A 17,310-nucleotide genomic window follows, 5' to 3' on the forward strand; every position below is an offset into this window, starting at 1 on the left:
TGTTTTGTTTTGTTTTGTTTTGAGATGGAGTCTTGCTCTGTCACCCAGGCTGGAGTGCAGTGGCGTGATCTTGGCTCACTGCAACCTCCACCTCCCGGGTTCAAGCGATTGTCCTGCCTCAGCTTCCCAAGTAACTGGGACTAGAGGCACATGCCACCACACCTGGCTGATTTTTTGTATTTTTAGTAGAGATGGGGTTTCACCATGTTAGCCAGGATGGTCTTGATCTCCTGACCTTGTGATCCACCCGCCTGGGTCTCCCAAAATGCTTGGGATTACAGGCCTGAGCCACCACGCCCGAACTATTTTTTTAATATATATCTTTCACATAATCTTTCACATAAGACTGTGTCATGGGAGCAATGGCCACATATGTTTTTGCTTTACCTTGAATCAGCGTCTATCATGATGTCAAACAAATAGGAGGAGCCCAGTAAATTATTGGTTAAATGATTAAGCATTTTCTCATAATTCATACTCTTCAAAATATTGATTTAGAACTTTAAAGAATTCCTGTATATTGTATCTATACATGTAAAATAGTTTGTATAACCATTCTGGTATAGTTGAACATTTAGGTATTTCAAATTTTTAAATAAAATTGAATTAGCTTTTTCTGTGTTTATTTTCATAGCACAAACTTCATATGTTTGTTTCTGAGGCTATAAACATAATATTGCCAACCTAGGTTTGCTTTATACCAGTTCCACTGGCAATATTTTGTTGCCCATTTGCTATTCCTACTGGTTATCAGCATTACTTTTGTTTAAAACCCTTTTAACAGTGAAAAGTTTTGCAACCATTAACTCAACTTGACTTTAATATTAGTTGAATATATCTTAATTAGTACCACTCTTATAGGTATATGATAATATATTATCTTACTAAATGATTAATGACTTAAGTTTTGTCTTTTATTGTTGTCTTTTGGGATTACCATTTTCTTGAATCAAAACTTTTTGGTATTCTATGTTCTTTGGTGTTTCTTGGTAAATTTTCTAGTATTAATTGGGTAAAAGTCTTAAAATATGATTAGGCCAAAAAATTTATGATAGGATTTTGATTTGAATGCATTAACTAGATTAATTTCAGTTGAATCTAAAGTAGATTGATGGCTTTTATTAGATGTAGGTGAGGAATGATTCTGTTGCTCTCTTCGGACCTGGTACTTTGGATCTAAGGGTCTTTTCTGCGTTTGTATGATCTTATTCTTAGGCTTTTATGAGGCATGCATTGAAATTTGGGAGTGTGGTCAGGAATGACTGTCCTGCCCCTTGGATCTGAGCAGAGATTGGAGTTATTCAAGGTTGGTAATGACCACATTCTAAGTGGATTTTACCAGACTTCAAATGAACCTTTTTTTCCTAATTGGATTTGGAAGTAAAGGTAAAATGTAGATTATGAAAACAATATTGGAAGAGTCTGTCAAATGAGTTGGGGCAATGCTTTATTTAAAGCACTTAATTAAGAAGTATTAGATGTCTTCTATTAAGGGTATGTGTGTATTGTGTGTTTAATAAACACATACAGTATATAACATACCATACATACCATTTATTGAACAGTTGATACAGCTAAGCATTGTTCTTGAGGACTCTACATATATGTATTAACTCCTTTAATTTGCATGACTAAGAGGTAGATATTTACCCTTATTTTACAGTTGGATGACTATGGCTTATTCTTAATAATTGTCTGCATTTCAACTGCTAGTAAGTGGTGGAACTTGGTAGCTCTTGAGTTTGTGCGTTTAACCACTGCACCATAGTGTCTCCCTTTTGATCTGTTGCTAATTCTAACCTAAACTCTTTATGATTCTAATGTGATTTAAATGTTTATTTTTCTTTTAGAAACAATTGGCAGAGCACATGGCATTGTTCTTTAGCTATGTTCTCATCACTGAAGAGTGAGTTAGCATCATCAACTGAATATTAGGGCTTTGGAGTTCATTTCTTCTATTAACTCATTAAAGAAAAAATAGTTTAGGGAAGGGAAAAATTTATCTTGGCAAAGAGAAATAAGCAGGACTTTTGCAATATCTCTCCCCACAACTTCAATATGTAAGAGATTTAGAAATAAGCTGAAAAAAAGTCTTGTTCTATGATTTTTCTTTCATTTTCTTAGAGAATATCCTCCCTGTGCCACACATACAAACACATGTTAAGATATTTGTGTTTTTGATTCAGTCCATAGTTTACATAGTAGAATGAAATATTTGATTTATCCATTCAACAAATATTTGAGAGCCTATTATATGCTAGGCTTTGTTTTATATGCTAGAGAGTAAGAGAGACTAAGTTACTGCCTTCATGGATCTTCTGTTTTAAAGAAGTATAGAGACAGAAAATGTTAGATGATAATCAGTACTATGCAGGAAAAATATACTATCAGGGGGATAGAGAAAGAAGCTGCTATTTTAGACAGGATAGTCTGTCATACTATCTCTTAAAGACCTGAATGAAGTGAGAGGTGCAAGCTTTGGTCGTATCTGGGCAAATGTATTTCAAGCAGGAAAAAAAGGAAGTAGGAAGATCCTGAAAAGGGATTACCTGGCATGTTTGAGGAACAGCAAAGAGATCAGTGTAGCAAAAATGGTAGAGAATCAGGGACCAGATATTTGTTCCAAATGTAATCTGGTAATTTCTCTAAACAAGTGATAAGTTTTATACAGTTGTCATATTTCTTAGTATTTTTAGTTACTCAGATAATACATTTAAAGTGGCTAACATGAAGTAAGGCTTTTTTATACAGTTGTCACTTGGTAACCACTGGGCCTAGTTCCAGGACCACCCAGAGATACCAAGATCGGCAATGCTCAAGTCCCTTATGTAAAATGATGTAGTTTTTGCCTATAACCTGTGCACATCTTGTTGTGTACTTTAAATCATTTCTAGATTACTTATAATACCTAAGTGCCTAGACATCACATTTGTGTGGATTCAATGTCATATCATACTTGGTGCACATCAGATTCAAGTTTTGCTTTCTGGAACATTTTGGAATTTTTTTTTCCTGAGTATTTTTAATCAGGAATTATATTTTCAATATAATTTCTTGGTTGAATCCCATGAATGCAGAAGCCCCAGACACAGAGGGCCGACTGTTTATGTTATATACAAATTACTATTTAAAATCGTAATAGACGAATAAGAAAATTTTCAAGATACGATAGATCCTCTAGTTACTCACTGATACCTAAAAATACATATATTTTTTAAATTACTTATTTTAAATTTCATAGTATCTTAATGTGAAAGGAGCAGTGTCAAGAGCTAGTGTGTACTCTTTATTGATATATTAAACCATTATGAAATTATCATATTTTCACAATAATTAATAAGCAATTGCCTGGTTACCTAAAATTTAATTTGCCCGGGTTTATTACTAGATGACTTTGTTTGTAAGCTTAGGTTCATTAGGGACAACAGAAAACTCCTAAGTGGCTTGAGTGAGATAGAAGTTTGTTTCCCTTACCAGAAACATTAACACTTCTAGAGTAGTATGGTGATTTTCATGGATTGAAGCTCCTTTTTATCTCATTCTTCTATTATCCTGAAAACACAGTTTTTGCCTCATGGTCTAATATGGTTTCTTCACTTTAGCTATCACATCAGCATTTCAGGAAGCAAGAAAGAGAAAAGGAAGGTCTTCCCTTTTAAGGATACAGTACTTCCCAGAAATTGCACGTACCACTTTCACTTTATATCCCATTGGCCAGATCTTACATGCAGGGGTACACTTACCTACAAGAAGGCTGGGCTATGTATGTAGTTTTTTGGTTTTTTGTTTTTTACTCTGGGAAGCTCTGTATCTGTCTAACTTTGATGACCCTATTATTGACAGGAACAGGTAGTTATTAGTGTACATCTATCAGTCACTGCACCACAGGTCTTTTAAACAATAAGGAGAAATTAGTTTTATAGTAATGTGGGGTTTTTTATTTTTCTATATTAAATCTTAAATTATCAAATATACTATAGAATATTCTGTGAATTTTTTAAGAGATAAAATTGTCCTACAACCAACCATATATACCTTTATGTTGTCAATATAAAGTAATTATTAAGATAGCGATTAAGAGTATGGAGCCAAACTGCTTAGGTTCAGGTTCTGCTAGTGCTACCTGCCAGTGGTATAACCTTGGGCAACTTACCTATTTAACTTTTTGTGATATAGTGTTGTCATCTTAAAATGGGAAGATAATAATACCTAACTCATAGGATCGTTCTTAGGATTAAGTAATTGGTTGTAAAGAACATAGAAAAGCTCCTGGCTCCGAGTACAGCCTCAAATGCTGTTAGTTCTTACTATCAATTGGCAGGTTCTTAGCGAAAGTACTTTTAATAATACCCTAAGTAAAACTTAACTTTAAAAGTTAACCTATGAAGATGCATTAATGTTTCCACTGTGGTAGAGAAAAAGACTCATCTTTAAAAATGAGTCTAAATTTGCTTATTTCATTTTGGAGTATGTTATTACTTACATTGAGAGATTTTCTTAGGTAGCGAGCTGTAGTATTTATAATATGTATACATATGTATACAATATATGTTCCTTTGCAAATAGTTACGTTTTTTAAACTTTCCACAAAAAGTGTGCCTTTTAAAAGTCTATTCAGAGCCATAATATCAAAAGACTATTAGCAGTGAAACTATTTTATTACCCGTATCTTGGGATAAATAAATGAACAGGAACCTATTAGAGTAATTATGTGACAATTGAAAGTTGAGGATCTTTCAAGGTGGAACTAGGCTTCATGTTAAGGCTTTGCTTAATTTACTTTCCCAGGAAGTCTTGCCTTAATCCCTGGGCCTGATTACTATATACTCTGTTGTGTTTTTTTATATAGCATTCTATACATAACTCTTTTAGCACCTAGCGTATTTTATTGAAATTGTATATTTGTGTCTATCTCCCCTACCACATCATAAGACTATGTCCCACTCATGTTTACATGCTCTGCATCCTACACACTGTCAGTATCGTAGACTTAATTAACTTATTATGCTGAACAGTGATACAGGTTGCCATTTTGTAGGAGTTTTTTTTTTTTTTAAATCTTAAGTCAGAAATAACAGTAATTTATTCATGGCCTTAAACTGTTCTCCAAATTTGGCCATCTGCAGCAAGATGTTTAGAAATAGGCATATTTCCAAAATAAGCTATAATACTTCAAAGTAATGTTCCGTGTTACTGAAGTGCAGTTTAGGAAAGCTGTGCTTCCTGGCTGTTTATTGTGTACCTCCCATATGTATGCTTCTATTTCTCACTCCATACCAAGGTATCACAACAAGAAATTTACTTGTATGTTTTAGAGTATGACAACTTTATTTAAGAGGTCATTTAGTTAACTCATGTCATGCTGCATAAAATGCAGGAGTAAATAAGAGATGGTAGATAATCCTTTTGATAACACTTATTTTACCTGTGTTGAGTCTGAAATCAAAATATTCCATAGTTAACTTAGATCTCAGGTGAAGTGTGTATATGTATGTACAGGAAACATGTTTGTGTATCTATCATATATATTTATGTATTTTAGTGTCAAAATTGGATTATTTTCGCCACTTACTCTTGCATTAGTAGATGATCAAACTCTTTAATTTCATAACTGAAACAAAATCCAACTGATAATCTCCATCTTACATGTGGGCCTGTAGAGTGTAGAGGGCTTGCTGAGGTGATAAAGGTAGATGCAGTTCATCTGTACTCCTTACTTGTGTGCTAGCATATTATTTTGTTTTTAAAGGGACTATGCTGAAAATTACTAAAATGTAATCCCAGACATTTAATTTTTAGACATTTTTCAAATCAGTTAAAAAAAATTTTTTTTCATTTGTTAAGAGACAGGGTCTTGCCCTGTTGCTCAGGCTGGAGTGCATTGGCACAGTCATAGCTCACTACATGCTCAAACTCCTGGGCTCAAGTGATCTTCCTTTTTCTACCTCCCAGCTAGCTGGGACTACAAGCATGAGCCACCGTGCCCAGCCTCTAAATGGGTTTTAATGTACTATTCTAATAGTCTATTAGAGATTCAGGCATTTGAGAAAAATCCTGTATTTTATAATAGACTAAAAATAATGGTCATCCTTGCTATTGGCATTTATCAAACAAGTGTTATGATGTAAAAATGCTGGATAAACCACAGAATGTTTCATGCATACCTTTTTTCTTCTCCACAGCAGTTTGTAATACTGTTGTCCCTTCTGCATTTAGTAAATAAAAAACTTTCAAATGAAGAATGACTCAGAGGAAATACTATACTACTATACTCATCAGCTTTAATATTTTTTTTATATTTTTAATCATTTATAAACTTTGAAGAAGTTAAATTTTCAATAATATTTGTAATATAAGATGTTTTCATTAAACTAATTTATTTAAATATGACTTTATAAAGCCACATTGGCAAGTTGAGATGAATTTTTCTGCTTATTTTTTATTTTAACATTTTAATTGTTTTTGATTTAGGAATATGAAATTCTCTCAAGTTTTATTTTTGACAAGAGATCTATAGATAGAATTACAAACAACTTTGAAAAAATTTAAAAATTCACATTTCATATTAAATTTGCAAGACTAGGATATGATAGATATATTGTTTTTACATTCCAAAAATAAATAAGCTTTATTCTATTGGCATTGCTCCCAAATCACATTGTATTCTTATGATCGAGGAACTAAGGTTAACTTTTTGTTTTGCTTTCAACTTCCAAAGATAATTTTAGTTAATATACTTTTAGTTGAACATAAGCTTTTTAGTTCTTAAGAAATATACTGTGCTCAATAATTTTCTCTTTATGCTGCCTTTGTTGTTGTTTTTTGTTTTTTTGTTTTTGCTTTTCAAATAACTCCATAATCTTCAAAGTCACCTTTCCTGTCTTTTTAAAGGTCGATTGAGCTATCCACATCCAGGAACTGACAATCTGTTGATGTTAAATGGTAAGTTTTATAAAAACATTTTATGTTTCCAATTGATTTATGTAAAGATGATTTAATACATGTTTCTCTGAACCTCTCCATACACACAATTTAATCATTCTATGAGTATCAAAATAAAGTTACAACTATTCCTATGCAAAAGGCAGAATTAGGAATCTGAGTGTGTTCTGGCTGGTAAAGCAGCCATTTGTAACAGTATGACTTTAATGCAGTGATCACAGACTTGGAGGCAGTCCTGGTTTGAATATTGCCTTTCCAGTTTCAGGTATGACCTTGGACAGATTACTATTACCTTAGTTTCCCCATCTCTGTAATGAGAATATAGTCTCAAGGTTTATTGTGAGATTTACATGAAATGTTTGCAAAGGCATAGAACTTGTTACTTAGTATAGCATTGTGTTTGTGGTTAAATAAGGAATATACTGGTAACTCTATAAATATTGTGATCACACTAAACTTACTCAAACTAGAAAGCTTACATAGTGAAGTTCACCAAAGTAAGGAAAATAATAAATAAATTTCATTAAAGTTAGTTTTCTTTCTGTTAGACAAACATTAACATATTCAGAGTCTCAGTACTTAGCACCTCCGTGATTGTGGGAGTAGAGATGGAAGATTAAAATATCCTTCACAGGAGTATTTTTAAGTCAGAGGGTGGGTGTGGAGAGGGAAATAGGAAGGGGAAAGAATAGAAATAGTATTAATATTTACTTTAAAAAAATATCATTAGAATGGCTTGGCTCTTGTATTTCAACTAAAGGTTTGCTGAAATAAGATGGCAATGAAGTTGAGGAGCAAAGACTGAAAATAAGGTACATGTGAAGCTAGACCATGTGAACTAATATTAAGACAGAAGGATGGAAATAAAGTCCAGGCCATGTAGGAGATGGTCAGGGTAAGTAGGATTCTCAATGAGAAAAATTGAAGAAGCAGAGCATTAGATGAGGTGATTGATTTAATCATTCATCATTTCACTGTTTAGTTGTCTAGCGCATGCCAGCCTAGTCTAAGCACTGGGTTATCTAATTAGTGAGAATCCTACAGGATGGTTGTGGTCAGAATTGCCTGGGGCCATACTGAGTCAATGTGGAAGCAAAGAGCTTAGTAGCCACAGTGTACTTGCAACTTACATTATTAGTTATACTAAACATTATTAAACTAATGGATGATTTTGTCAGTTTGGAAAAGCCCTTATAAATAACCTAGATGTTAGGTTGAAAAGTGTTTCATCACATGGTAGAAAGAAGAGTATTTTATTTCAGGCAAGAGTTGCGTCTTGTGGACAAGTCAGCTTTGTGTATTATGTGAGTAGTCTTAGTAGTCTGTCATTTGGGGCCACAATGCATACTCAGTACAGGAAGCCAGCCTGGAAATTCTGAACTTTTTCTGGCAAGGTACTAGCAGGGAGAAAAAGATAATGAAACTAGGACATGAAAATGTGTTTACATCAGGAAAAGAAACAATTTGATCCAAAGAGAATTTTTTTTAAAACTTTTTTCGGATCATTGGTTGAGAGTGAAGCAAAATAATTGGGAATATTTGTGGGTTAAAGAAGTCACAACGTAATCGGGAATATTTGTGGGTTAAAGAAGTCTTGAATATTAGGGATTTAAATAATTTTAGTAGACACCAGGGTTACTGAAGAGAGAACTAGGCAAAGAAAGGTACTAATAGGTAAGGGGATGTTTTTCTTGAGCTATTTTTTAGCTACGTGCAATTCAGCTATATTCTTAGCATATTGTCTTCCTGGGAAATGTGAGAATTAAGTGATATTAGTACTCCTGTACTAAGTATTTATTAAATGTTATTGACTGATTAAAGAAATTGTATCTCATAGTACATAGATCTACTTTTTGAATTATGAAAGTTTTTAAGTATTACACATTTAACTCACTTTTAGGCATTTGGTTAAGTAAGTTGAATTACTTAACTGACAGGCAGAGCTAATATTGTTAGCTTTAAAAATCAGTGTTTAGTAATAAATTTTGCATCAGTCTTTTTTTCTTTTTTTTTTTTTTGTAGTGGTGTAATAGTAGCTAGCTCACAGTGGTTGCTAACATAGATTCTGGAGCCAGATTATCTGAGTTTAAACCCAGGTTGGCTTTTTCTATCTGTGTAACCTTGAACAGCTTACCTCACTTCACTTTGACTCAGTTTGTTCATGTCTAAAATAGAGATTAGCATACTGCCTGACTCAGGGGGACTGTTCTGAGAAGTGAGTGAATTCATTCATGTAAAGTATTTAGAGCAGCTTCTGAAAGTAAATGTTAGCTAAGTAGTGGGTGATGGTGAACAGTGACAAAAATTTATTTGAAAGAGTAAAAATTCATGTCCTATAAATACATGAAGTTGGATATGTCTGTGTTGGAGAATATAAACTTAAGAGAAAACATAACTGATATTTTAAACTATTTGAAGTATATTATAAGTAGCCAACAAAGATGGCCCATTTTGTGTTGTTGCAGAAAGCCAAACTAGATCTATTTGTTAGAAACTATCTTGGGACAAAGTTTAGGTAAAATAACCCCCAAAAAAGGTAAAATAACTCTCCGAGGCATTGTTTCCTAAAGTGTGATGCTGTTGCTCCTTGGAGTACCCAAGATGACTTTTGATGTACACAGATACACATTAAAATAAATGCATGACTGTTGCAATTAAAGAACATTCCTTAGAAAATGCAGAACTGACAGAAAGCTGACAGTGATGCTAGGCTTGAGTTTCTTTAATAAAACATACTGTTACAATTTTTGGGCCGATATGGCAAATATATCTGTACAGATTTTATGATTCTACCTTAATAGTTAATCAGCAGTTATGGTTAATCTTTTAAATATTCCTTTAAGTAAGAAATAAAGAGAAAATGGGATAAAAGCCAGGAAGTTGGTCAAATTCAGTAAAACTATGAAGTGTCTCTGGCAAATCCTTAACTCTAAGCATCTGTTAACTCAGATATATATTTTTTAAAAAAGAGGTGTAATACAATAAATACCTGTATGTCTCATGAGGCTGTAGAGATATTTTTTAATTTAAACAATAAAAAAAACATATAAATATAACTACAAGCAGTCTCCTTCCGAACAGACCATATTCCCCAAATTAAGTTGAATTGACTGCTGGAGACTGTCACTATTGAAGAATTCAAATATGTTGAAGAGTCCGTATTTAGCATCCAGAAGCACTTTAGGGAAGTCACATTATATAGAACTGTGTAGATTGTTTTAAAACCAAAGGCGAAGTACTTCTGAAGTTAGAATGAAAGTATGTATGTTTATATTTCTAAATGTATAAATCCTAAACACTTTTTATTATCAGTAGTTTTAAAAAACCCTGCCTTCCATAGTAGTAAAGAGCAATACAAAATGATGTATCATTCAAGTATTTGTATTAATATTTGAATTATATCTTCTTTACCCCTTTCTCAAGGAAAATAGCTTACGTTTTTATTAGTACATAATGTTTTTCAAGAGAAACAAATAGAGCAGAAGTATTGGTGGCCAGGAGGGGGAGTGGGAATGGTATTAGCAAGCTAGTTAGAAATGTAAATTTGCTGTGATAACCCACATACAGCTATGTATGTCATAAAGAGCTTACTGTACTTTTTGAGAGGAAAAAAGTTATGAGTATCAATTAAGAAAATTAAGTCAGTAATTGTATTTCTGAAGGCAGATGCTCTAACTTGTATCTATTCAGTCATAAAAATGGGAAAGTGGGGTAGCCATCAGTTCTTTTTTTCTTTTATGCCAGTGGAATGAGTGGAGGAGATAAGCTTTCTTTTGGGTCTTGAAAAGGACTATGATTTAGGGCCCAGGCGCAATGGCTCACGCCTGTAATCCTAGCACTTTGGGAGGCCGAGGCAGGCAGATCACAAGGTCAGGAGATCGAGACCATCCTGGCTAACACGGTGAAACCCCGTCTCTACTAAAAATACAAAAAAATTAGCTGGGTGTGGTGGTGGGCGCCTGTAGTCCCAGCTACTCGGGAGCTGAGGCAGGAGAGTGGCGTGAACCCGGGGAGGTGGAGCTTGCAGTGATGCAGTGAGCCGAGACTGCGCCACTGCACTCCAGCCTGGGCGACAGAGCAAGACTCCGCCTCCAAAAAAAAAAAAAAAAAAAAAGGCTGTGATTTAGTAGCATGGTTCTCTCCTTAGTTTTGGCTTTTTCACATTGAAAAAAATAAAAATGTCTTTAGTTTCCTCATCAAGAGAACTTTAACCTGTATTTCCAGCTAATTTAATGTGTATGCCTATCCCTTCCTCTAGCTGCAGTAATTCAAGTTACCACAACTGTAGCTGAGAGCCAATACATATGACCCTACTCAGTTTCTAGTCAGAATATTAGAATCATCCTGGTTTTGTTTTTTGTAGCTATGGATTAGATCCTTAATAAGACGATTTGGAAACCAGAACCAAAATTGTAAAGTCGCTTGTCTTCAGGCTTTTCTCAAAGCCTTCTTATTTTTAAATAAATAAGGACACACATGTGTCAGTAATATATGTTTAACATACCTGTGCATATACACATCAACAGGTATGTTAAGTAGCCAGCTCCTCATGTTATTTTTACAACACTTCATAAGTGTTCTTCATTTTTATACAAGTTTTTCCTTTTAAAAATCATTTTCTAAATGAGTTTGAAGGACATATTGTTATAAAAAGTCTTTTTAAAAACATAAGTCACTTAGTTTTTTTCTTAATAGGTAGGTATTTCTCATAATTCTGATCAAGAGTTATAATGGAACATACTCCAGAAATTCACATAGAAATATTGGTAGGAAAGTGAATACACACACCATTGTTTAGTGTGATGGTGGCAGATTAGTTATTTCCATAACAGGGAAGAGGAAATATTTCACATGGTTTAGCTTCATCTGTAGTCAGTTCTATTTTTGGTAATGTAGATACTTGGAATCTGAGAGTTGCCCAAAAAATAAGTAGAATAGCTCTTTACAGGATTCTAAAATTCCTCAGGTATGAGATAGTTGGAGAAATTTTCTAAGTGATTATATTCAAGCCAAGGAATGAAAACTTAAGATGCTATGAAATTTATACATATTTTTACCATTTTAGTATTGAGTAGCCTCAGCTAAGAACATAAACTGGCTATGATATCATTAATTTTCTCAATAGGTCAATAATTGTGACATTATGACTTCATCATAATTTATCATTTGACTTTAAACTTGATGAAAATATTTTTATTTGCTTTGTAAATCTTCACTTCTCTACACCTATGAATGAAATTCTCCAGAGCAAATTTATACTGGATTAATACCATTAGGCTATGCCCAGGGATAAGCAGGAAGCCCTTCACATCCTGTGAAGTGGTTTGGGGACTGTTGACCATTTCTAGGCTTAATACAACTATTCACTCTTCTGTAGTCTATTTTTTTTTTTTTTTTTTTTTTTTTTTTTTTTTTTTTTTTTTTTTGAGACGGAGTCTCATTCTGTCTCCCAGGCTGGATTGCAGTGGCGCTATCTCGTCTACCTGCAACCTCTGCCTCCAGGGTTCAAGCAACTCTCGTGTCTCAGCCTCCTGAGGAGCTAGGACTACAGGTGCCTGCCACCACGCCCGGCTAATTTTTGTATTTTTAGTAGAGACAAGGTTTCACCATATTGGTCAGGCTGGTCTCCAACTCCTGGACTCAGGTGATCCACCCGCCTCAGCTTCCCAAAGTGCTGGGATTACAGGCGTGACCACCCGTGTGTAGCTCCATAGTCTATTCTTGATCACTCTATTAAAATTTATTGCATCAGTCTGATTTTTCAGTTGATCTCCCATCACTTAGAGCTTTTTAAAAACTTTTATGTTTAGAAGACCTAGACAACAAAATACTAAGTGCTACTTTCACTCCTATCTGAGGAGAGGAGGAATAATATATAGGTCAGGTAAGCTATAAAATAGATCTGCCAGACTTTGGGGTCATTGGAGCTCAAGGATAGGTTAAGTGTGCAACAGATTATAAGCTAAATAAAGACACTAGAATGGCAGCGATGCAAATGAAGTTATTTTATATGAAAGGGTCTGATATAAGCCTTATAGTGATTGACTTTTTTCTTAGAATTTAAATGACTGAGAGTTGACAAGTTTGTTTTTCCCACTTTATATTAGAGGAACTAGTGTGTTACAGACACACTTCCTTGTAGTAAAGCATTAGCATAAAATAAAAGTATATTTCATAATGTGAAATGTTTTCTTTTGATCTTTAAGTTTTATATTTTTAGGTAGACATTTCTGGCAACTTTCAGCACATATTTTTACTTAAGATTTATTCAATATTGAATTTTTTCCAGGCCTAAAAAAATCTGTGAATATAAAATAAGATCTTAATTTTAACAGTCTTTGTTTGTTTGTTTACTGCCTTGACTTCATATATTAATTTCAGGGTAAAAATACTCATTGTGTATTCAAATTTGTGGGGAGGAGTTCTTTTAAAACAATTTGTGGATTTTATCAAACTAGTAGTTTCTTATGAAAAAGAAATTACAGTCTTTTTTTTTCCATAGGAATTATGTCACTGCAAGTAACATAGATAGAAATGCCTATATACTTTTATGGTATTTAACATATGTACTATTCCATGATTATGTTAATAGTAATTTGTATCTGAATCCCTCTTACCTCATAGGTAGACACATAAACAATTAGTAGATAGCTGTTATAACATATATTAAAGTGATAGAAAGCATTATTAGCTATAGTAATTTCTCTAAACAAGTTTAACATTGATTTCTTAAATCCTGTCTCATCTGTACAGGTTTCAGAGTATCAGTTTAATAGTGGTATATCTTCTCAGTCATCTGTGTCTTCTAGCACTACTTCCATGCAGGACTTGGTATAATGTAGATTGGATCTGAACAGCTATTTATTGGACTATATATGCCATACCATTCTTTATAATAAGTAGAAAAATAAGCATTTCGTTCAAGTTGTTTCCATTCATTGGGAAAATTATTTGGGATGCTGTTTACTGCAAAGCGTTGTATATTTCTATCTTCATTAGCTGAAACAAATACTTGTGAATTTTAACACAAATGATAATAAAATGTGTGTTTCTTGTTAATTTCAGAGTTTGATATGATTCAGATAATATATATTTACCTATAAATAAAAGTCCTTTGTAGAATGGTAAAACATTTAAATCTTATATGGTGACATTGTCATTGCTCTTAAAACAAAGTAGCACTAATTTTCAGATGCCCACATAGCTTTTCGTATCAGAAATATTTGTATATGTGGGCTTATTTTTAGTTCTGACATTTTACAATTTGTGCTTTGTTTACATGCAGCAAGGAGTTATGGGCGAAGACGAGGTAATTCATTTCTGTTTGCTATGGTATAATTGTTTCTAATGGGGTTTACTGATCAATGTTGTAATTAATTACTCTAGATTTTTCATGCAATATCTGAAAACTCACACAATTGTATTTTGATTTGAGCACTTGTCGAAGTTTTTAATTTTAAATCTCCTAACCTTTGAACTGTATTTTTATACTAATTGTGGTTATTTAATAAATTTTCCCCTTTTAAACTGCTGAGATTTAACTCTAGTTTTTAAAGTTATTTCTGTATCTCTTAAAATAAAGATGCTGTTTATGGTTTGTCTGCTTAAATATGTTTAATATTAGTGAAGTTAGCATGAAGTATGATTTTTCTGCTCTCTAAATGTGTAACTGTCATATTTATGATGTATAATTTACAGCTCTAGATTGTTAGTTTTATGTTGACCCAGTTGAAAATAACACACACCAAATAGATTATTTTTAACACTGATTTATAGAAATCATGTTGCTTATATTTCTCTGTTACCTAAGAATATAACCCCTTCTTTCCCTTTCTGTCTCACACACACACACAAACGCATACCTTCTCCCCTTTCCTTTTTCCTTTCCCTCCCCCACAAAAGTATTCCCCACAGAGTTCTTGTGTGGTATCCTAAGGAAAGAGGACTATGTGATGCAAGACTATTATTGAACTTCCTAGGAAAGTAGCTGATGTTTTCTGTGGCTAAAACTTTGCTTCTCCCTTTTCCATGTGCAGACTAGTAGATGGGATGAGAGGAAGCAAAAGTATGCTACTAGATTGTTCTTTAAATGAGCAATAATCATGATGTTTATATTGTTAGGCTTATTCCAAGTGCCACACCGAATAAAAAGAGTTTTCTTTGACCTCTAAAAATCTCCCTTAAGCCATAGAGGATAGACAGGAATAATAGTGCCCTTTGATCACTTTTTTTTTTTTTTGAGACGGAGTTTCGCTCTTGTTGCCCAGGCTGGAGTGCAGTGGCGCGATCTCGGCTCACCACAACCTCTGCTTCCCGGGTTCAAGCAATTCTCCTACCTCATCCTCCCAAGTAGCTTGGATTACAGGCATGTGCCACCACACCCAGCTAATTTTTTATTTTTAGTAGAGATGGAGTTTCTCCATGTTGGCCCGTCTGGTCTTGAATTCCTGACCTCAGGTGATCTGCCCACCTCGGCCTCCCAAAGTGCTGGGATTACAGGCATGAGCCACCTATAGACATGTGCCAGTGCTTCCATTTCTTTTCAACTAGTCATGAATGTGTGTACTTTTTAAAGAAACAAGCAAAACCATTTGCCACGACTGACAACCAAAACTAGTATTTTATATTCTTAAGTGGTCCCAATTTTATATTTCAGATTATCTGAATTTAACTTAATTTTTAATACGGTTTCTTCAAATGCTTGACTGAATCTTTTGGTTCTTCAGTTTTCTAACTAAAAACTTAGAGGAGACAGACACTCAAGACTTAAAAAATTGAGCTGAACAACTTTTCTAAAAACGTAGCAAGCTGAGAAGTGGGGAGCAGTTTAGAAGTTTAGTACCTATTTTCAAATCTATGGACTAGCTTATTTCACTATGCAATTTTAGTAATGGAGCTTCAGTTCTCTGAAACACAACCCACTTACCAATCTGTGATTTTTAGGCATTTTGAAACTATAGAGCAATTCAGAATTCTTGCCTTGTTAAACATTTTTCATCTTTTAACTGTTGTGACTTACATTTAGTCTAATTTCGTATGCTCTCGTGTAAATATCATGACCTAAGAAGTTCTTAGGAACAAGGTATTAGGAAGTAATGTTATTATTTGTCTTCATCTCAGTTCAATAATTGTAGATTATGATTATATTAAGAAAAAACAAAATTTTTTTCCCTGCTTTTATATAGGAACCAGCTATCATTCCTATATATCTCTATCCCCCGTAAGCCATAAAGACTTATTCGGCTTCAGAACTGCCTTCCTGCATTGGAAGAAGGAAGACTCTCACATGGTTTTAAGGCTTCTGATAAAAGCTTCCATTACGACAGAACTGATGGTTGGCACACATATTTGGCTTAGCATAAGGGGGAGTGAATGCCTGAATTTTCATCTCAAATTATATGGCCTTAGTAAATTATGAACACTAGCAGTCTACTTTTAAAATTTTGATTGTGAGAGTCACATGAAAGACACACTCATTAGAAATAACTACTGAGAGATTTTATCTGAATTTTAAAGTACACTGAAACGGTAAGTAATGCAATTTTTTAAAAACCTGCATACCAAAGGAATGACTCAGAAATGGCTAGTCACCTGGCTTTCTTCCTATTTTTTACTGTTTTTTCCTATTCCATGCTAGATACAATAAACCTCAGACTGATAACCTTTTAACCACCAAAGACCCCCTTTTATATAGCCTCATGTTTTAGATTTGATCCATCAAAGAAACTGCATTTATTTAGTAATTATTTTGTGAAAAATGAGTTGCTTATCTTCTGTTCATGTGGGATGTGTCACACTGAGTTGATATAATTTTTGCTAAAAATAAGTCATGGCTCTTCTACCAGTGCAATAATGGGTGAACAGTTATTTTCACAGGACATTCTGACTTTGACTTTTGTAGTCCTGTTCAGGAAGAACTGTTTTTCTTCTTTCAGCCTAGGCACGAAACTGTTTTCATTTAAAAGATTTCTCACTTGACTACAGTCAAATCAAGTTACTACCAAAATGACTTTATGTACTTGAATTTCTTAATAATGTCAATAAGAACTTTAAATAAAGCTAGCTCCAGATATTAATTTATGAAATATACTTTAGGAATAATCAAAATGTAATTATGCTAGTAGTAGTTAAGAAAAGCAGAGATTTCTGTCCCTGCTTTTTAGTTGGAACCTACTATCACTACTGTGTATCTCTATCCCCTGGTAGCCATAAAGAGTTCTACTTTAGAGCTGCCTAGGGGGCAGCATTAGGAAGGAAAAGGGTTCACATAGGGAGCTGACTTTAATATATGGAAAACTACTTATCATTTGTATTTATTTTTTATTCATTGTTTCTTCCATTCCATTCTGAGAGTGAACATACTTGTCC

The 17,310-nt window shown here is 33.7% G+C and overlaps 1 protein-coding gene across 24 annotated transcripts in view; it reads left to right on the forward strand.

The window, feature by feature from the left end:
- CPEB2 (cytoplasmic polyadenylation element binding protein 2) overlaps positions 1 to 17,310 on the forward strand; it is a 67,665-nt gene that overhangs the window by 23,729 nt on the left and 26,626 nt on the right. For 11 of the 24 annotated variants that reach the window (XR_008547744.2, XM_016951362.2, XM_016951359.2 and 8 more), the window contains one exon: positions 6,892 to 6,942. The exons of 2 other annotated variants lie outside the window; for them this stretch is intronic. Coding sequence is in view for 19 of the 22 variants with exons in the window: in XM_016951362.2 (XP_016806851.2) it covers positions 6,892 to 6,942 (51 nt within the window). In the remaining 3 variants the exon portion in view is untranslated. Of the gene's footprint in view, positions 1 to 1,284; positions 1,307 to 6,891; positions 6,943 to 14,227; positions 14,252 to 17,310 lie in introns of those variants that run through there. 11 more of the 24 variants (XR_008547743.2, XR_008547745.2, XM_016951360.2 and 8 more) reach the window with 3 other exon arrangements.

This window comes from Pan troglodytes, chromosome 3, assembly GCF_028858775.2.
Source record: "Pan troglodytes isolate AG18354 chromosome 3, NHGRI_mPanTro3-v2.0_pri, whole genome shotgun sequence".
NCBI classification, from domain to species: Eukaryota; Metazoa; Chordata; class Mammalia; order Primates; family Hominidae; genus Pan; species Pan troglodytes.